General features: G+C 43.8%; 1 protein-coding gene across 1 annotated transcript in view; it reads left to right on the forward strand.

Annotated features, from left to right (window-relative positions):
• Nucleotides 1–17,858, forward strand: part of stk32c (serine/threonine kinase 32C) — a 62,223-nt gene extending 44,365 nt beyond the window's left edge. Inside the window, exons 4-12 of the mRNA XM_028989663.1 lie at nucleotides 2,058–2,231; nucleotides 8,895–8,932; nucleotides 9,380–9,469; nucleotides 9,545–9,648; nucleotides 9,745–9,861; nucleotides 11,080–11,205; nucleotides 12,238–12,366; nucleotides 14,879–14,946; nucleotides 15,347–17,858. Coding sequence (XP_028845496.1) covers nucleotides 2,058–2,231; nucleotides 8,895–8,932; nucleotides 9,380–9,469; nucleotides 9,545–9,648; nucleotides 9,745–9,861; nucleotides 11,080–11,205; nucleotides 12,238–12,366; nucleotides 14,879–14,946; nucleotides 15,347–15,530 — 1,030 coding nt within the window. The 3' untranslated portion in view covers nucleotides 15,531–17,858. The remainder of the gene's footprint in view (nucleotides 1–2,057; nucleotides 2,232–8,894; nucleotides 8,933–9,379; nucleotides 9,470–9,544; nucleotides 9,649–9,744; nucleotides 9,862–11,079; nucleotides 11,206–12,237; nucleotides 12,367–14,878; nucleotides 14,947–15,346) is intronic.
• Nucleotides 17,859–22,104: the final 4,246 nt, after the last annotated feature.

A 22,104-nucleotide genomic window follows, 5' to 3' on the forward strand; every position in this document is an offset into this window, starting at 1 on the left:
AGAGTGAACCTGCAGGATCTGGTTCAGACTCAGTTTGTCATCAATCCAAACTCCAAGGCTTTTTGCAGACGCCGTGGGTGTTAACAGTACCTGGTTTTGCTGAGGGGAGTTGTTGCCCGGAAAGATCAGAATTTCAGTTTTGGATAGGTTGAGCTCAGACATCCATGCCGATATGTCCAAGATCCATGCCGATATGACCTTTTTTGTAAAAGCCAGAAGTGAGAAAAGGGTCCACTGGTGGAGTAAAACATAATTTCAGTCCTGCTCATCAATAACAGTTGAATTTGGTTGCAGCCATACAAATCTCTCCCACTCACTCACTATCCATAACCGCTTATTTGTAATGACAGTCCACAAAATTTCATTGTCAGATATCTTACCCTTTCACTACCTTTTGTGACACCTGTCTATCCTTTTTACTTATGAGTTATTATGTAGAGACATTTACAGCATTTATCAGACGCCTTTATCCAGAGCGACTTACAATCAGTAGTTACAGGGACAGTCTCCCTGGAGCAACTTTAGGGTTAAGTGTCTTGCTCAGGGACACAATGGTAGTAAGTGGAATTCGAACCCGGGTCTTCTGGTTCATAGGCGAGTGTGTTACCCACTAGGCTACTACCACCCGCATAGCTGTTTCTAATCTTATAACCTCCAGGTGACTTAATAACATGCCATTGTTTTTTTTACATGTAATCTGCACAGCTCTGTCCCAAATATGTCGCTAACATTTTACCAAAAACAGTGAATTTTAAAAAGGCTGTGGAGCTCCGTACATGTGAAGTGCAGCAGCGTGTAATAGCGCGGGCAGTGAAAATAACACTGACTATATCATCCGTACATATTTTAATGCCCTGTGGTTTCCCGCAAAACCAGGCCGGAGACATCTGTTGAGGCCACAGCTCACCCCTGAGTACATTTTCTAACCCTACTGTTTAGTGCAACAGATAGTGGTGCAGAGTAGATGACACCCAACAACACCGCAAGCCCCGCCCCTGACGGCTGTGACTAAACTGTTGCCTGTTCTCAAAACCTTTACTCAATTGCCGCCGTGCAATAGTCACCATACACACGCACCACCCACTCAGACCTATCGACAATTTGGAGTCATTAATTCACCCAAATGTTAAGGCTTTGGACAGTGGGAGGAAACTGGAGAACCTAGACAGACACGGTGCGAGCCGTGATTTGAATCTTGGAGGGGTGATGCCGCGAGTCTAAATACAACATAGGATTATTATAGCATTTTCGCCCTGTTTTGACTGTTAACAGTAGCTGTATAGTGTAGTTTTATTTCGAAAAGACACTTCGATCGTTACCTACGTGTAACGTTAGAGGCACATGTGGAAGGAACAAATCGGTTTTTAATTTCACTTGTCACCTTTATAATGAGCCAATGAGCTTTTACGTTTGACCTCTGTTTTGCTTTCTGGTGTCACCGGCCCTGGCGTGCGTCATTTTCAGCATGATGCCACCCGTATACGAGGCAATTCGCCGTTTTCCTGCAGGCCTCAGTCGCTCTGAGCAGGAAATTGCCTTTGAGTAAGAAGGGAGAGGGAGCGCCTCGTTCTTTGTGCTTTACAATACCACCAAGGCGGCCAGGCACAGGGGGACGTGGGTGGACCTGTTGATCAAATACGTCCACGCCGAGACGCACTTTTAATGAAGCTGGAGGTGGGACGGGGGAGGGGGAGGCGGGTGGGGAAGAGATTAATTTTCTGCTGCATGAAAGAGGCGAACAAAGGGGGTCAGCTTCTGTCTGTCTGTTCAGTGGCTGATAGCCACACTGCGTTGGAGCGATACCCGATGTTCTGTGTGTGAGTGTGTGTGTGTGTCTAGCCAGACGGCTGAAGAAACACCTTCCGCTGGATTATTTTAAGTCAGAACATTTGCTATTTTCTCCCAGGCCAGCATGTCACCATAAACGTCCTCCGCTGTGTGTCTGAGGAGCTTCTGCATCTGCGCCTGCACATGGATGCTGCATGTTCTGTGTCGTCGCTCGTGTGTGTTTTTCTGTGTGAAGGCCCATGACTGAGCGCTTTTGGCCCATGTCCCAGGTACTCGTTCCAGGACGAGGAGGACATGTTCATGGTGGTGGACCTGCTGCTGGGCGGAGACCTGCGCTACCACCTGCAGCAGAACGTGCAGTTCACAGAGGACGCCATCAAACTCTACCTTTGCGAGATGACGCTGGCACTGGACTACCTGCAGAGCCAACACATCATCCACAGGTGCACGAAACCGCCCGCACACCATTAACTCTCAGGTCAGAGGTGGACACGCCCACTTATAATCCGTAGGTCCTCCTCCCATAGCATAACTTCAAAATCACAGTCCATCATTTTCATTGTTGAACAACTTACCATGAGTTTAGAGCAGAACAAATAAAAAATAAAAAAAACATTAAGGATCCGCTCGTCAGATGTTTGATGAGCTGAAGGGTTTTATTAAGAAGGAATAGAGCTGATTAGAGCAGCCTTGGCTTTTTTTGCATGGGTAGTTGCTTATATCCTCCATCCTCAGTGCTGAACTGCATTATACGACTCGGATTACAGGTTTGATCCCAAGTCAGGCTTCTCTCATCCATGGTGCAGAGGCGGGGTTATTATTTATATATGGAAGGGGTCCTACTATCAATGCGGCACATACACATTTTTGAGAAAAGCAAGAGGAAAGCTTGCGAGGGTCTCTTTCTTCACTCTGCGCAAGCCATATGTGTGTGTGTGTGTGTGTGTGTGTGTGTGTTACATATACACTCATGGATACTTAGCACTTCAGCTTCCGGTGTGCCTACGATGCCTGTCTCTGGACATGAGATATATATATAAAAAAACCCAGGTACCAATTGATGGTTCACAGCATTTTGCATTTTGTGTGTGGAGATGGGGTTACCGACTGACTATTGACAAAAGTAGTTTGCAATCAGTTTTATTTCTATTTTAGTCTCTTTGACTATCTATCTTGTCTCATAGACATAGTTTTAAATATACATTTTAGCACGTTTTGAGGCTTAAGAATGAATTTATTAATTGACAGTCTACAACAATCACAAACCACTCTTGTGACCTGTACCATTGTAGACAAGACACCCCAGGTGGGCTGAGAAAAGAAAAAAAGAAAGAGGGGGTACAATCAGTCAATCAGTGACAAAAAGACAAGGTTAAGGGGGTGGTAGTAGCATTGCCTTGCACACAACTGGGTGCCGTTGGCGACGTTGTCATTGTCGGTTAACGCTTAATATTTTTAGGACCCACTTTTTTCTGCAATTAGCAAATTACTGTGTGCCAAACTGAAGATCCTTCCCTGTAACTTCAGCTGAGACAACATCCTGAGCTCTCTGCTGTTCAGTTTGACTTGACATGCCTGATGCCCTATGGGCCTACCCTGCCACCACCTGCAAAGCCCCCATAAATGGCTGCCCACCACCCGCCGCCCGTCCCCAGCAGCAACAAAAGAGATTAATGGCCCACATCAGACTGAACTGAAGCGCCTCTCCATTGAGCTCTTATCATCTTCTCTCTCCGTGACACCTCTGGAATGGGGGCTGGACCGGAGTGGGCTGTTTCAGTACAAAGTCTCCATCCCTGAGATGATTGGATCTAGGCAGGGCCATTGTGTGGAGTTTTTTTTTTTTTTTAACAGCTAAAAGCCACCAGAGTTTGACTGAAATGTCCGTCGGGGCACAAGGGACAATCCATTCAGGCTGCGCTTAAGGTCAGTGCCTCTATATAGGTCAGTTTACTGCTATATTGGGTCTTTTTTATGGGTTACTCCCTACTTTTCCAAGGTTGGTTTCAGCATTGCTGTGATTATTCTCTGCCATATTTTGCTGGGTGGCATCAAGTTCAGAAAGTCAGAGTGCTAAACGGCACGCTGCGTCCGGATTCCTCCAATGCCAGCTGCCTCGGCCCTCCGAGGCGATCGGTGCAGCAGGCCTCGGTGGCAGCTTTGTCTCATTTCACAGCCGCCTCAGCGCGTCATCTGTGTTCGTGAGGCAGGGGGGTGTGATGTTTCTTTCGAACAAGCACAGGAATGTTCCTCCTTATGGCCCTGAATTCTCAGCTCTTTAGACCCTGCTGAACGAATCCTTGTTTGAAGCGGATTCTCATTCTGAAATCATGATGGTGGTGGTAGTAGCCTAGTGGGTAACACACACGCCTATGAACTAGAAGACCCAGGTTCAAATCCCACTTACTACCATTGTGTCCCTGAGCAAGATACTTAACCCTGAGTTGCTCCAGGGGGAGACTGTCCCTGTAACTACTGGTTGTAAGTCACTCTGGATAAGGGCATCTGATAAATGCTGTAAATGTAAATGTAAATTATTCTGAACGTGTCATGAGAACATATTGTCTATTTGAATATTGTTGTGTTGTGTATAGTGATGAAATTAATTATGCTGTATGCTGTCACATATACTGTCACACATACTGTGTGCACAGTGTGCTGTGATGTGTTTCACAATGACAATCACTTCATATTTTATTAATGTGCTGCTAGTGTAATTTGTCATTATAAAAAAGCACCTTTCATTTTTACATTTACTATTTTTATATTATAATAAACATTGTGTTCACTTTTTTAAATGAACCCCTTTAATAGTTCACAAATGACATTTCATGAATTGATTAAGTGTATAGAACACATACAGATTAAAGAGAAGTCAGATGTGGTCTGTACATTTTACAAAATTATCTGTGGTCTGTAGATTCTCCTTCTTTTTACTGTTAGACTCCTTCCAGCCATAATTTTGTGCGAAACATCTACAGCAAACGTACCTTTCCAGATTGTTCTGAATCGTACAAACTGTGTTATATGGTAACATCTTTGTGTATCAGTGTCGCTGTTTTATGAGCACTGTTCTATAACACACAGTGTTCAGATTACATTTTTGGTTGGCCTTGGTGATCCAGGACAACTAAAAGATCGACTAGCTTTGGTGAAGTTTTAAAATGATACCCCAGCAACCTGGGATGGAATGTGTTTTTTTTGTTGGCCATCATGACTGCTGTGCGCTGGATTGTTTATGTTGGATGTCGCTCTGGTGAAATTACACGCATTCCTTATCCTGTAGGAATCGGACTGTCATATTGCTGAAACATTAAAGGAGCCCTGCAGGGTGAAAGAGATAAAAGTAATCCAGCTCGTTCTGTGGAATAGTGACGCTTCTGTGCTGCTTTATCGATTTAACCGCACACGCTCCATGTCTTTATTCCATGACACTGCGTGTCCGCAGCCTTCGGAATCAGAAACTGCTCCATCAGTAGCTCCTTATCCCAGCCAGTTTAGCAGATCACAGCCTCACACATCACCACTGAGAAACTGTTGCCCACCCCTCGGTTCCCTCGCTGCCGTAGCCCAGTGACATGTGGGTGTCTGAGCGAAAAACTGCTCTTTTTATCCTCAACAATCTCAGTGGGATCTGGTGCTGTGTCTGTGACAGCCTCTCCGATGTCAAAAAAATATTTATACTTATGGCTGTATCCTGTAGCCCAAGTAATAGAAAACAACACAATGCATCTTTATTGTTGGAAATGTGCGACAAAAAATTTAATTCGCTTAAAAATAGAAGAGTATCCATTAAGAAAAAAACGTGTTCTGGATATGGGGGAACCTGTGTTTGATAGCTTTTTATGTTTTGAATGATTGGCTGGGTTGCACAGAAGATACAAAACATATTTTTGAAATCGATTTTTTCATATTGCCTTCGTTCAGGCAAATCCTGTTCTATCTAAGCAGACCCATTTCCCAACTTAAAATAAATCCCATTTAACCCTTTTATGGGACTGGGGATATTATTTGCTGCTGTAACATTTCCAGAGCCGGAGAGGCTGAGTTTAATGTACGTTCCACAAGCTTTGAAGTTTAGCTGTGCCCTGAAAGTGCACTTTTTTTTGTCTGCAGAATTTTAAATGTCAGCCATTTTATGGTGATGTGTGTGTAATTGCACAATTTTAAATCCCGTAAAGCTTGCGGTATAAGACCCATAATTCCGTAAATTAGTGTCAACGGCATTAAAGTACTGTGGAAATGTTTGGGGTAGAACTGTTATGCAAATGTTTCTGGTTCAAAACGGCGCTCAGCTCAGTGTCCTGTGCCGTGAAAGCTGTTTATTGTTGTGTTCCATGTGACTCCAGACCAGTAGTTGTGGTCCTTCTGGGTAACGGACACCCACACACACGCACACACAGTTTGATTACTGGAAAGTAATGAAAGTGACCTCAAAAACTGTTCTTTTTCTTTGACAATTTATGTTGACAGAAAATAGAATAAGATATCGCCACACTGCTTTGTTGTTTAGAGGTGGTTCTCCCATCTGCAGTTCATAGGTATACAGTCATAAATGTGTGCACATAGGCTCAGTAATAAAACCTGTGTTCTTCTAGCATTACTCTCGATAAAAATCTTATTTCTGAAATTATTTCAGGCGTTCCGGCCGTTCTTTTGCACTGTACTATGTATAGACGATTGGATCCACAAGAACATGAGAAATGTACAAGCAAGAAGAAGCTTTCCAACATTTCCATCTTGCTTGAAGGGAGGTGGAAGGAACAATTTAAAGTCGCAAAATCTTGTCTAGTGGCTTGTTACTTTGTCAGATCTAAATGGAAGTGTTCCCCCACTGGTTTCAGGCTATGTTAACTCAAGTAGCTCTTATCTTGTAGGAATCTTATTGCCACTTTAACCACATATAGTTGGTACAATACGGTTATATAGAAATAATATTCCCCCATGACCATGGTGCTGCCAAACACAAAGCTACAAGTGATGACATTATAACACAATATAAAATGTCCAAAACAGACTAATGGCCATAGATTCTTCAGTTTTATGTCAGGTTGGAATAAGTATTTAGATGAACAGCATCTAAGCCTTGAATCCTTGGATCATGGCTCATTTCACCACTATAGTCTCCTTTCTTCAAGGCAGCTTGAGCCATTGATATGTGATCACTTTTTAGCTAGCTGTTTTGTTACGCTCCATGGAAATGATACATTCCAGACACTAGGGTAATGCTTGCTCTGTGGGTTCCAATCCTGAACTGCCAAGGTGCCAATGAGGTCCCCACCCACTGCTCCCCAGGTGCCGTCCAAGGCTGCCCGCTGTTGAGGGTGACTGGTTAAATCATGGGAGCAGTGTGCATCACTTTCACTTACCTACCATGTATGTACCATGTATGTGCCACGCACACGGCATCAAGGAAACACGTAGCATTAATTACTTCTAAATCGTATGCAAAATGCAGCCATCATCTGTAAAGAGAGACCGCTAAGCACAGTTCATGAGGAAGATTCCAAGGCTCATTAGCATATCGTCCATCAGCAAAGTTCAGCGAAGAAAGCCATGCACCGTCTCTATTCACTGCAGGTCAGACAGGGTCAGAGCAGCTCTTCACTCCCCCTTCATATGAGCGCACTTAGGGTCTCGCGGTGGCATTTATATTACAGCGCGACCAGGTATTTGTTTTGTCAGTCTGACATCCACCACCTCGCATTAACGTCAACTTAAGCCAATCAGAGTGACTTATTGAGCATCTCTACGCCTACGGCTTGCGCTTACGGTCCCGACCCGGCTGTCTCTTTGCCCCTGACACCATTCTGTCTGCTGCAGGAACTATAATCCAATCCCGCAGTGTCTGTTGCCTTTTGTCCACACTACAATTTGGTTCCACGCTGTGGGCTTTTTTGACAGTGGTATAGTATACAATTATTTTGTTGCACCAACTCGAGGAGAAGTGTCTCCTAGCAACCGGCGACTGCCAGGCCACACTGCCAGAGGAGGTAAAATTAGGCCAAGGAAGAACTCCCGGAAGAAAGGTCCCCTCTCACCAGTGACAAACATCTTTAAAGCGATTAAAGTCAGCTTATGGGCTGGATGCCTCTTGCTTTAGTGTTTGCCTCGAGAACAAATTCAGGGAACACTGGGCTTAAAGCGGAATTGTGAATCGGCGCTAATCCAGCTCGGTGTTTAACCCTACATGGAGTTTTGCAGACGAAGATCCTGTTTTTTTTTTTTTTGGGGGGGGGGGGGGGGGGGGGGGGGGGGGGGCTATAGTAGACGTAGTGCGTGGGGCATCTTCGCTGATGTCACATCAAGTCTGTCTTCAGGATTCCCAAAATAAACAAGAAAGGAGTGCTTTGTGTAATTTGGAGTAGAGGAACTGAGGCATCTAAGGAGGTGTATATTTCCACCACCCAGAAAACCGACTTTACTGGGGAAGACCCTACTTTATCCTTCTGGACAATTCAATACATCACATGTTCAGGGTATGCCGGTGGATGTCACATAATTGATATCTGCTGTAGACATCGCAGGACATGCAGTTAGATCAGCAGCACTTCCATTGGAAAATTATGATTGGCAGAACTGCTGAAAATGTCTTATTTTGTCAAAATGTCATCATGGACATTGTACTAACAGATGATTCTGAATATATTAGCATGTTCATAGCATTATTTGTCTGTCCAAAAGCTATTATTTCATACTGCTTGATAAAAGTGTTTTTTTATTTATTTATTTAAATATTGGCTTATAAGAAGTGGCTGATAATTGATGACACCCAGAACAATTAGAACTGGAATGCTGAGGTTGGTTTGCTTGTTTGTCTGCTCTCAGAAGAAACATCACAGTGAGAAGTGCACATGTGTATGTATAATGCATGGACGTTTATGTTATGGATATTTCCATCAGGGCTAATTAGGACCAGAAGTGAGTCAGTGTGTGTGTGTGTGTGTGTGTGTGTGTGTGGTATTTATGTCGGATCCTTGCTGTGTGCATTCTAGATAAACAGCAAGTGACCTGAGACCCGCAAGCTCACCTAACAAACACACACAAAAAGCAATCCAGCTTACCCAGCTGCCTCGAGTTACTGATCATATCTTTCTTTCTGCCAGGGATATTAAACCTGACAATATCCTGCTGGATGAACAAGGTGAGTGTCAGCCTATATTCTGTATTTGGTGTGATAGGTGCATGTGTGTAACAGTGTGTACGTGCATAAGCATGGTGAGCCCTTCTACGGCCAAATGAAAGTGGTCCAAGGTGACATGTAGGAGATTAGATACTGCAGGCCATGTCATTTTACCATGGAAACCAGCTCCAGTTATCCTGGACCCCATAACGCTTCAAAGACAAAAAAATGACTCAAGGACATGGTGTGCCACTTAAGCTCTGTTTTTGCACTTTCCAACAAAGTGAAGGCTTTCATCCTTGAGCACATACCAGTTTTTTCTTCTACAGTATTTCTAGTGTTCAGAGGAAACTAAGGGCCAGATTCAATTGCCATATCACAAAAAAACTCATTCTTGAGAGAAATACAAGAAAATGTACTTATTTTGAAGACGTAAGATAGATTATTAGGTGTCTCTCTGTATTGCAGGACACGCCCATTTGACCGATTTCAACATTGCTACAATAATCAAAGATGGAGAGCGGGCCACAGCCCTAGCTGGAACCAAGCCCTACATGGGTAGGATACTTTTTTAGCACTCTGTTTTTCTGTTTACATGTTTTATTGACATATTTACATAACCCTTGACCTCAGCCCCTGAGATCTTTCACTCCTTCGTGAGTGGCGGAACCGGCTATGCCTTTGAAGTGGACTGGTGGTCGCTAGGGGTAACCGTCTTCGAGGTCCTGAGAGGATGGGTAAGGGACCAACAAGGTTTCTGAATTAGCATTACAGAACAGAAATCTCGCCATTGCCCACCCCTTGCGTGTGTCTCTGTCTCTCTCTCTCGCCAGCGGCCATACGACATCCACGCAAGCAACTCGGTGGAGTCTCTGATCCAGCTCTTCAGCACGGTCAGCGTGCAGTACAGCTCCACCTGGCCCAAGGACCTCGTGTCCCTGCTGAGAAAGGTGAGCGCCGGAGGGCCGCACATCACAGCCTGCCGCCCCCCGGGGAGCGGTGGCGAGGGGCCAAGCCGCTACGCAGAGAGAACATTCTGAATACAAGACCTACACAGTGGAGAAAAACATGTCTGTTATATAGATTGACAATTGTAATTAGATCAGATGTTGCACAGCACGGCCTGTCATTGGTGGAGCATGCTGACAATGACGATGGAGCTCACGGGAGGAAGTGTGTATTGATGTGTACGGGGTAGTCGTGTGCAGTGGTAATTTAGATGCAGGCTGACCTTTAGGCCTATAGCGTGAGAGGAAGAGAGAGAGGGGGGGGGGGGGGGGGGTTCTTTTTTTATCTCCAGCACTCCCTCACCTGACCATTCATGCACTTTGATTTGAGCAAACCAAGACTTCTGGGAATTAAAAGAAAGGGAGACTGCACCAAAAAAAAAAAACTGGAAATGTGGTTTCCGTGACAACAGAAGGTATCCCATCAGACCTGGGCATGGTCATGGAAACTTATCTCCATAGCTACAGTTGCTTGGGGCGGGTGGGGGGTGGAGTTAAAGGGGGCAGCAGCTGTCATGGCTGCATAAACACATCAGGCTGGTAATAACAGTTCGACTCTGATAAATCAGTCCCCAGATGATGCGTTTATCACAACTCGATGTGACATTTTTATTGAACAATAATTGCTTGGCCGGGTAGCATCGGCTTCCTCCTGTCGTAAGAGCTCCCCCAAGTGGCGGCTCCTGGAACGTTTCAATCTCAAGAGCGTTATTTAATTAATCCGATGAATTCCGGCAAGTTGTAAAATCCACTTACATGCTTCGTCTCCTGCGGAGTCAAGGCGCTCTCCTGAGACCCAACGCTGTGTTTACCGTACGCGCGAGAGCCATCATGTTTTATTAAACTCAGGGCTAGGCCTACCTCACAGCATCGGTAAGCAGCAGAGCCCATGAATCGCACAAGACAAGTGCTCAGGCTGGCTGACCCTGCAGGGCACAGGCAGTGGAGGGGATGCACGAGTGCAGCCAGGAGTCACAGCTGGGCTGCGGCCTGGCATGGCTGCGCTGTGGGGGCGGGTGGGGGTGAGGTTATGTGTGTTGCTTGAGGCAGATGAAGATGGAACATGGGGGGATGTTCCCATGGGGTCCTTCAGTCTTTAGAAAACCTGAAGCACTGGGGCTCTGCATCTAATGTTTGTGCGCTTGTGTGGTTGTGTAACAGCTGCTTACAGTGAACCCAGAACACCGCTTCTCCAGTCTGGCCCAGATGCAGACATCACCTTACCTCTCAGACGTCAACTGGGATGCCGTCTACGAGAAGAAAATGGAGGCTGGATTTGTTCCCAATGTGAGCAAAGCTCAAAAACAAAGCGAAGCATCGCAAAAGCATTCATTTAATCCATTACCATAGACAGAAACAAGCATTACAGATGTATAGAGCTTTCTACTGCATCTGCATCCGTCCATGGGTTATAGCTTACTGCAGGTCCAATGTGTCACCCTGATGAAAACAACAAAAATGTTGATACAGATATACTATAGAGGCTGATATACTAAAGAATCAAATACAGGAAACAGAAGAAACCGATTCTTGAGTCACACGACTGTCTTCATCATATGCAGCTTCGTGAGATGATCATTAAAGTGAGCTGAGAGAACAGCAGCAACAATATATCAGTGGAGGAACTCTTTCAGACCTTTGAAATCCTTCTGCATTGTCCAAACTGAAGGTGTTTGAAGAGTGTGAAATGCTGTCATGTTCACTTGGAGGTTTTATACTTTAGAGCCTCAAGTATAAAACATTTCGATTTTTAACTCTTTTTATCGTCAAAACTTGTTTTTGAAACTTCAGACAGACCAGCACTATAACACCAATGGTTTCAGTTTATGTGATATATTGCAAATGTGTGGTCACATTTAAACAACGTGCATGGTTGGATCTCCAAACACTATTTCTAAATGTAGAAGATTTCACTGTGTGCGCACAATAATTATTTTACTATGAAAGTGCCCACGCTGTGCCTTAATGACTGCCGTTTTGTGTTCTCAGACCCTAAAGTGGCAGCCTGTTCTAAGTAGCAGAAGTTTAGAAAAGTGGAGAGATGGCCCTTTGTTTTTACAGTGACACAAAGCTGTTTCTATGGTTACATTTTAAAAAGCAATTTGGCTTTCACACTTGCTTACAATTGCTATTTTTATGTGTGGGATTAAAAATAAATAAATAAGTAAAAAATGTGTGTGTGTATATATATATGTAAAATAACATTTATATAATTAAAAATTATCAGTGATGTAACCTATATGACATTTGAATGTTCAAGGAATATGTCATGTTTCAGATTAGCATGTGATTGTGAGCTTGTATGATCTGGTGCTGCAGAAAGGTCGGCTGCATTGTGATCCAACCTTTGAACTGGAGGAGATGATCCTGGAGTCCCGGCCCCTGCACAAGAAGAAGAAGCGACTGGCCAAGAACCGGTCACGTGACAACAGCAAAGATTCCCAGTCGGTGAGTGTCGTGTGGTCATGTGACCAATGATTCCTCATGGCTCGATCAATATATATTTTTTACACACCCAAATATTTTCTACAGTAACACACTCGCCTATGAACCAGAAGACCCAGGTTCAAATCCAGCTTACTACCATTGTGTCACTGAGGAAGACACTTAACCCTGAGTGTCATTAGGGGGACTGTCCCTGTAACTAATGATTTTAAGTCTTTCTGGATAAGAGCGGATGATAAATCTGGTAAATGTATACAGGTAAATGTAAAAAGCGTATATATAGGCATACACACTGGTGGCCTAGCAGGCAAGGAAATGGTCCCCTCACCAGAAGGTTGCCGGTTCAAATCCCGAGCCGCCAAGGTGCCACTGAGCAAAACACCGTCCCCACACACTCCCCGGGCGCCTGTCATGGCCGCCCACTGCTCACCAAGTCTGATGGTTAAAAGCAGAGGACACATTTCGTTTTGTCACCGTGTGCTGTGCTGCAGTCTTTCACAATGACAATTACTTCACTTTCTTTAGAAATGTATTACTACCTTTAATGAAGAAAATTATTATAAATGTAATTTTGAGCCTTTCTGTTGCTTTTTCTGATAACTCATTTAATTCTGTCTTATATCTGTACTATAAAGGTTTTATTTAAAGGTTTGCATTCATTCCTGTGTCACTTTTGATGAAAGTGAAGTGATTGCCATTGTGAAACACAGCACAGCACACAGTGTGGGGATGGTGCTTTGCCCCTATATGATAAATGGTGCAGGCTATGAGATGTCTGGTCACAGTAAATAAGAGAAAGATTGCTTTGATTGGTTTAAATCACTGCTGTTCTAGATTCAGACCAAGTCGAGATGTGAACTCACGCTTTTAGTGACACCACCCAAATGGAATTTCTTTATCATCTTGTCTATATACACACACACACACACACACACACACACACACACACACACACACACACACACACACACACACACACACACATATATATATATATATATATATATATATATATATATATATTCCAGTCCTAAGCTTGAATGACATTCATAATCCTGTAACACAAGGAAGCGGGTTAGGAGTTATTATCGGCAAAATCCTCCTCATTATGTTCCTTGCTCCGTTGTTTACTGTGTGAGCCCTCTGGGTCTAGAAAGCCGTGCTCTGACTCCGAACACTGGCCCATCAGTGGCGGCGGCTTTTTGCGGCTTATTTACATCTCCTGACATGATTAAATCTGACCTTTGGTGGTATTACCATGGGATCTTTAGGTACTGGGGAGAATCTGACTAACCTCCTGACTGCTAGCTGCCTGCTGCTGTCTTTCTCTCGCATGTGCTGCCTAACTTATTACCTGGATGATTAAATTATGAAGCTTTCAGTGGTGTTGTCATGGCCCCAAGTGCTCTCCGAAAGATGAGCTTCTATTTTTGGCCTTTGCCGAACATCCAATTTGAAAGAAAGCACACAAACAAAATATTGGCTGCAGCTTGGGTGAGGTGTTTCCACATTTTTCATTTTCTTTTCTTCCTCTTTCACAATTTCACCTGGTTGCTTTATTACAGGCTCACTAATTACAGGTTCAGTCCCCTTGGAGCAACACAGTGTGTTGATCGGGAACGTGGGATGTATAATGTATGGAGTTTCATCGCTTTGGGACATGTCTGTAAAATAACCCAGATGATGTGTGTGTGTGTGTGTGTGTGTGTGTGTGTGTGCATGAGTGAGTGTGTGTGTGTGTGTGTGTGTGTGTGGGCGAATTTGTACTAAATCACACCGGGCTCTTTAGATTCACTGGGAAATGCCGTACTAATACAAAAATGCATAAACTAGGTTGTTTGTCGCCAAACGAGAACAAAACTGCTGAGACTGCCTGATGGGTTTAACTGCCGTGACTACTACTGAGCTGAGATAAAACTATGCAGCCTGACAGAAATGACAGCTTAAATCACTGTTTATAATATCTGATGCTGGCACAAAACACACGTAAGCCCAACTAAACATTAAACTGTGCACAAAACTGTATTAAAATGTACCTGTCACCTACGCCGAATCCAAACCATTGTGCTGCTGCAAAAGACAAAGGTACGGATAAAATAACTAAATAAATAAATCGGATAGTGGCGTGTCTGCTGCTCCCTTTCGTGTACAACGGGTGTCTCTGGCAAGCAGCGTGAACAGTTCTACCATGGCAGGAGTTGAGGCTGAGGAACACCTAACACCAATTCACAAATATGCTGATTACAAATCATCAAGGTCAAACAATGTGAAACATGGGCAAAATTCCAATTAAAATATGTACAAAATACATACTACAACATTTTCCTCTAATGATTCGTTTTAAAGATTATATTTCTGGTAAATTCTGTAATTTCATGCTACTATTTACCACTGTTTATTAGTGTTCATTGCCAAACAAATGTACTTGTCGTTAGTACAGCATTAGTTCAGCATCATTGTCAACCATTGGCATTTAATAAGAGTTAAATTAATGACTCTACCTGGTTCTGTCTAGGAGAACGAGTATCTGCAGGAGTGTCTTGAGGTCGTGCAGCAGGAGTTCATGATCTTCAACCGGGAAAAGTAGGCCCCGCCCCTCTGCAGACTCTGTGGTTCACGCTGTGTTTTGCATGTTGTGATGCATGTCTATGGCGTAATAATTCTGACCTCTGCATTATACCACAAGTAAGACGCTCCTCTGCGTCTGCTTCTTGTAGAGCTGCTACATTGGTTGAGCGGTGCTGAAAATTATTACCTTATTAATATTTTATCAGTGTCTGCTTTTTTCCACTTCGCTGTGAGGCCTTTGTACCGTAATTTATGTTTCTGCTGCTATTTTTAATACAAGCCTTATTATTTATGAACTTCTCTGACGTTCCACTGCGCTCACATACAGTGACTCAAGCCAATGCTGTGTGTTCTCTGTGTGTGTGTTTGTGAATGTGTGTTTCTCTGAACATGAATGTGTGTATTTATCTCGTAGATTGAAGAAGCGTCAGGAGGAAGGTCAGTGTGAAGGCGGGGCTGAGGGTGAGGGTGAGGGCGAGGCCGAAGAAGAGGTGGAGACGGGAGGCACGGAGGATGAGGAAACGGAGCCTGAACCCGAGGCCGAGGCATCCAAACTGAGCATGTGCGGCTCGGTCTGCTCCTCTCCAGGCAGCTGCTAGCATCACAGCGCCCCCTGCTGTTCTCTCTCTTTCTCTCGCCTCTGCTCCTCTCTCTCTCTCTCTCTTTCTCTTTGTGACTAAAGCGCACTTAGCCCATTTCCTCTCGCCATGCCGACTCAGAGAGGGTTAGGGATCAGGTTCCAAAATGGCTCTCCATCCTACACTCTCCTTTTCTCTGGACTTCTATGCAACATGCTGCGCGGCAAGATGTGAAGTAATGAGGTAGACCAGGACCTCCTGAGAGGCAGAGCTGTGGCTGGAGCCTGCATGACGACACGCAGCGCAACACGGCTTGAAAGTCCATTCCCCTTTTCTTCTTTTTGTTAAAGGGAGTAGCTCATGATTTATTGAATCTCTTTAAAATGGCAGCGAAAAGCAGCAGTTCTTTCATTTTCAGGTGGTCTTCAGATCCTTCAGACCCCTTGTGAAGATCTGTGCATCTAGAGTTCACTTTAGTGGGGTTTTTTCGGGGAGGATCACATGAGGTGCCATTTATTGCTTCAGCTTTATGAAGAGTCCTGTAGGTCATTTGCATGGGAATAGCTCTACTCCTTCTTATTTGGATAAAAGTCTTCTCTATTGTAATGTTCTCACAGCGCTCACATTTTTTTTATCAGTTTTATTACAGTCAGCCTGAGTCCTGGTCCTTTCTCAGCTGTCACGTGCCGGACTCATGTCACAGAAGTCTTTTTGATCATTTAAGGTGGTTTATAGTGCAAGAGAGCAAACGAACAAAATAAACAATCAAGTCACAAAAGATGCATTATTGCATTAGATACAAAATTGCCCTGCGCCGCGGCCAACGGGGAAAAGCCCTAACTTCTACATTTCCATGTTTAAACAGGTTCACACTTTTCAGCATCAGTCTTAAATCACTCTCTCATGCCACTGGTTATTTGTTTAGGACAGGAAAGAGGTTCCACTTTTGCCCACAATTGTGACTTAGGGTTCTTGCCCTAAACATTGCAATTGTAACCTGACCAAAGTTGGTGACCCTATTTCAATTGACCATGGGACATTTAATGAAACTTAGCTTTTAATATAACTTCACACATGCGTGCCTTGTCTAATGGTTCTCGGTTCGCTTTGCTTGGTAGCAATGCTAACATACATTTTTCATGGTGAAACGATGGTGTTATTTTATCCTGTAACTGCAGGACAACAGACTCTCCCAGTTTAAATCTGAACTACTAGTCACAGCACCAAGGAAGGGGAGGGCCCAGGCGCAGGGGCTTAAACAAAAGCCACTTTATTGTAATGAAGGACAAACAAACTTCTAGGGCTCTACTTGGGGCAAATGGAAGCGCGAACTGGTGCACACACACACACACACACACACACACACACACACACACACTTCACCTACAAATAGACAGGCCAGAGTCGCCCCCACACCATCAAGACTCGTGGGTGAGAGCTGCCAGTCCACTGACCAGACTCAGTAAAACTAGGGGCCTGGCTAGGGTCTGCCCTGCGGCCACGCCCTGCCCACCGACCATGCAAACAACACCACATACTCACGCCATGCTGACACGCAGTGACAGACAGTGTTGCAATATCGGACATGGAATGCTGGTGCAGGCACTTCTGTAAAGGAGGGAAAGCAAGTGCAGGGAATCAGGAAGAGGCGGGGCCTGTAATCACGCTGGACACTTAGGACACACTACTTGTCTCCATACAGCAGCCTTTGTACTACAAACACCCACAAATGATCAAAATAAAAATTTTCGTCTGTTTATGAGCAAAAGGAAAATTGCCCTGCACTACGATAGGATACTATGTTACACTGTTACACTATTTATATATATATAAAAAAAAACATACATATACCTCGCATTCATAATCATAACTGCCAGTGCAGTCATCTTTCTCTGTTGACTTTTTTCCTTGCTCTGACTGTTAGATCCTTTTCCGTCATCATTGAGAAAAACGTCCCACATCGTCCATTTTTTTTTGATGTAACATCATGTAGGGCACCATTCCCTCAGTAAGGTAGAGTACCCATGTGTAGATTACATTTTTCATGCATAAAAAAATGTTAAGATGGTGTCATTCATCTCGAACCAGGGCATCAGGAGAACATGTAGCATTTTTCCACCTTAAATCTTATTGCCTAATATAATGCAACGTGTGTAAATAGCGGACGCATAAATATCTCTCCACAGTTTTATGTGGGCACATTTAGTCTGGTTTAAAATAAGTATGAAGGCGAACTTCATACACTATTGTTAATGAAAAAAAAAACAAAAACAAAAAAACAATAAAATCTATTTCCAAGTGTGCAGGCACAACTTGTAGGCAAAAAAAAAAAAAAAAAGCCAAAGCTTTTGTATCATTTGCATAGCCATTTCTAAGAACCGAGTGCCAGTGTGTGTGCGTGTGTGTGTGTTTGAAGGAGAGAGAGAGGGTGTGTGCATGTATGTCGGTAGTCTGTAGGACCAAGCGATTATAGTTCCACTGCATCTGTTTACCAGGCATTTACAGTGGTGTCATAAGACATGGATCGATTCTCTAAGGGTCGAGGTGACCATACCCAAAGTGATCTGTAAAATAAACAAACTACATCTATACGAGAACCTTAATTTATTTTCATTTGTGCATGCACCACTAGCGATGTCCAGTGGGACGTCATAGGACAGGCATGAACTGTGGCCTGACTAACCGTCTCAGTGCTAGAGCCCAGTTGCCAAGGCTTGTGCTCACCCATGACGTGGACAGCATGGTATTTCCAGTGCATTCAGAACTCTTGGCATCACATAGACTGTTTTTTTTTTTTATACTTAAAGAAGAAAAAGAAAAGCTTAAGTGCACCAGCTTTGTCGACTTTAAAGCGAGCGTCTGTTAGTGTGGGTAAGTTTTAACTCTCTGTGCTCTTTAATGCATGACTTTTACTGGAGATGGAGCGCTGGGTGGCCTCCGGACCTGCTGACAGCTCCTTCAGTATTTGCATCACAAATTCTATTAAACATGAATATAATTCAAAGGAAAACGTATTGTATTTATGAGCTAAATTCAATCATTTCTTTTATTTTTTTCAGCAAACAAGAATTAGCAAACTTAGTACATTTGGCTGAGAATCGATATTTATGTTATGCATATACTCCTGAAATAATGAAACAATTGTCTTAAAATTGTTGTAAATACTGCATCTTTGCCTGTTTACCTATCGGCAAGCGTTTCCAGTTCGAAAAAGCGTTTTTATCCAGTGAACGTGTTCTCAGTTTCTTCTGTAGAGACGTTTGTCATCGCCTTGCCTCCTTGTTAAGGTAGTTTGCTTGTGTCCTGTTCGAGTCGTACCGGGAGTTCACTCACTTCGGTATGGGTTTTTTTTTGTAAGAGCCTTGTACTTTTCTCAAACTGCAGTGTATATTGATTCATGCTGCTTAAACTGCTCTAAATAAAAAGAAACTGGATAAATATGTAATTGTTCCTCAACTTTTTTTTCTCATTCCTGTCACAGCCCTTAAAACTGGTTAAAGGTGCGTCGAGTAAGATTTGCCCACCCACTCCAGATAGGGGGCGGCGTTTCACCAGAAAGCTGGCCACTGGTAATCTAAGTTGTCAAAATTCCCAATTCTTTTTTGTGAAGGTGAGGGACCAGGAAATGTCTTTGTCACTCTTCAGGTACCCACTGGTATAAGGAGACTGGATGGGCCGCTGCTGGCTGGTCAGCAAAGTCAGCAATACATTGATTGTTACTCTTTTAGGGGACACTGTGTCATGTTATCATTACAATACGTGTTTTGTAATGATTATCAGTGTTTTTATTTACCTATATGTCTTTGCCATGCCATAGATATGGCAATAAATAGATATGATGCAGCATTTGCCATAATTTAAAACAATTAACAACATTCTCCTTTCTTATTTTCATTTTCAGCCTCTTACTTATCACCTTCATTGGTTTCTTCTCAGACACTGGATGAAAGTCTGGCCATTAAAAGTGTTGCATCTGTATTGCATACATGTGTCATGCTTTTAACTATTGAAGGTACCAGCTGATCACAGATGTCACATTTAATCAAAACTGCCCTTTTAAAAGGTCTTCATTTGGTGTCAGTGTTAAATTTTTGGATTAAGCATTCTCCTAGCCTAGAATTGAGCCTCAGTGAAACATTTTTGGTCTAGGACTAGGCTTAATCTATGAATGGGAAACTGACACATATGTAAAACATATGATAAAATGCATTTCCAGATCTTACACAGGTGACTGCAGGTTGGTGGTCACTGGAGGGAGATAAGAGACTTTTCTTTTCTGGATTGCAGTAAGAACAGCGGCCTCAGCATTTTGAAGTATTCACTCCTTAAGCTTCTCCTGAGTGTGGGATAAGAGGAGTGATTGTGGGTGAATCACACTGAGTTAAAGAAACCACAGGAACAGAAAGCACAATGAAGGGTGATACCACCTTTCACTCCCGCCATTGGACAACCAAAGGAATACAGAAATTTAGACCTGAATTTATTTCGAAATATTTTGTTACTCTACTTAAAACAAGAAAAGAGTAATACGCACCAATTTTGATAAATAATTGATGAATTGGGTGGAAGGTTGTGTACATTTGCACTCAGCAGCCAATCACATTGCACCCCTCCCAGAGTCCTTACTGGAACTGTGTGTACTTGTTCAAGACTATGCATGCACTGACTACATTCAATTCATTAACAACAGTTTCAGTCGAAAGCGTCTAAAACTGCCGATGGTCAAAGAACAGGAAGTCATATTTGTCTTCTGCATAGCTCCTTCCCCTAGGTCGTCTGTCGGTGGCATTTCAGCCCCATTGTTCTGTGCAACATTGTCTCATCCCTGTCTGACTGAGGGCCGTTTCCTGCTCCTGTTGCCTTTGGCCCCTCCCTTGCGCTTCAGGAGCTCGCGCCCGCCATGCTGGGCTCATCCAGAATGTCGATGATGGGTTTGCCAGAGTGTGGCGGGGGAGCCCAGTCTGGGGTCTCGATGGCCTTCAGAAGAAGGGCCAACTCAGCTTCCAGCTTCAGCACGGTGTCCTCCACACGCTGCACCACATGGGAGGGGTCGAGAAGAAAGTTAAAACAAGATGGAGTAGAAGTAATGAAATACACAAACGTTCTACATCAATTCCTGCAGACATTTATACTGCTTCAGATAGATTTTTCTGGGTTCCTCAGGACTTTGAGAAATATTTGCAGAGTGAGTGCAGCTGAAATAGCTCTTTGTAAACACGTGCTTAAATATCCAGAGGGGGGAAAAGGCTGAGGATTCCGAGCGAGTCTTTTTTTCTGAGGACAGGAAGTAGCCACAATCTCAACACAATCTCCTTTGTCTCTGACTACATCACTCAGCATGAGTTGCCTACCTTTTCCACCTTATCCATCCTGCTGTGGAGCACGCTGTGTTCCTGACAGGCACTGGAGCGGACAGCCCTGGATGACGGGCGAGGCTTGGGCCCTGGTGCGGAAGAAAACAGTCACGTTAAAAGTTCTACCACAAACACAGCTTTTCAGACCTGCCACACCTTCATTCCTTTTTATTCCATGCTGTTCGTATTGCACATTTTGCACATATTGCACATGAAAACTAGGGTCAATTCTCTGTAACACCATACATGCCATCAAAATATAAGAGGCCCAGTATGGTTGAAGGGTTCTTACTAAGCAGGGAAAAAATATTTCCTTTTGTCAGTGTAAAACTGGACCCTCTGGACTCTATCATTCTCTGCCATGATGTCATGCTTGGTAACATGAAGCACTTCCTTCCATATGTAACAGTCGGTTAAGTGTGTGCATGTGTGTGTGAGTGTGTGTGTGTGAAATACGACCTGGATCACATCACTGCCTGCAAGTGAGCGGCACATTAAATGGGATCTTCTTTCCTGGAGGGTCTTGGATCGCCCTCTGAACGTGATCTGTGATTTATCTGGTGCTGGTGTTGCTTTTTGTGGAAATATCCAAGGGCGCCGTTTTACAGACTCCATCATATCTACTCCAGTTGGGCCAAGAATACCCAGGCCAGACTCCAAATAAAATCCTCAAAATGAATGTCAGGATCTGGATTTCTGCAAGCCCGGCTCACCAGTGATGCTGATAACATAGGGGCAGTGAGTGGCCTAGCGGTTAAGGAAGCGGCCTTGTAAATCAGAAGGTTGCCGGTTCCAATCCCGATCCGCCAAGGTGCCACTGAGGTGCCACTGAGCAAAGCACCGTCCCCACACACTGCTCCCCGGGCTGCCCACTGCTCACCAAGGGTGATGGGTTAAAAGCAGAGGACACATTTTGTTGTGTGCTGTGCTGCAGTGTATCTCAATGGCAATCACTTCACTTTCACTTCAACATCTCAGAAGAACTTGTATGTGTAACGGTTAATGCCAGGTTTTTGAAAGGAAGGTTTTCAAATATGGACCCTTTTGCCTGAAAGTGAAATGTTTTGCTTTTTTTGCTAATGACAACCAGTGTAAGGTATGGGCAAGTAAATCACTTATGGTCATAAATAATATTTGAAAAGTTAAAGGGGATGATGCATTTATTTAGACATGAATTGGATCACTTGTCCCATCAGGAACATTTTAATTCCATACATCGCCAAATTTCAGTTGTTCCCTGT

Source organism: Denticeps clupeoides, chromosome 8, assembly GCF_900700375.1.
Source record: "Denticeps clupeoides chromosome 8, fDenClu1.1, whole genome shotgun sequence".
Taxonomy (NCBI): domain Eukaryota; kingdom Metazoa; phylum Chordata; class Actinopteri; order Clupeiformes; family Denticipitidae; genus Denticeps; species Denticeps clupeoides.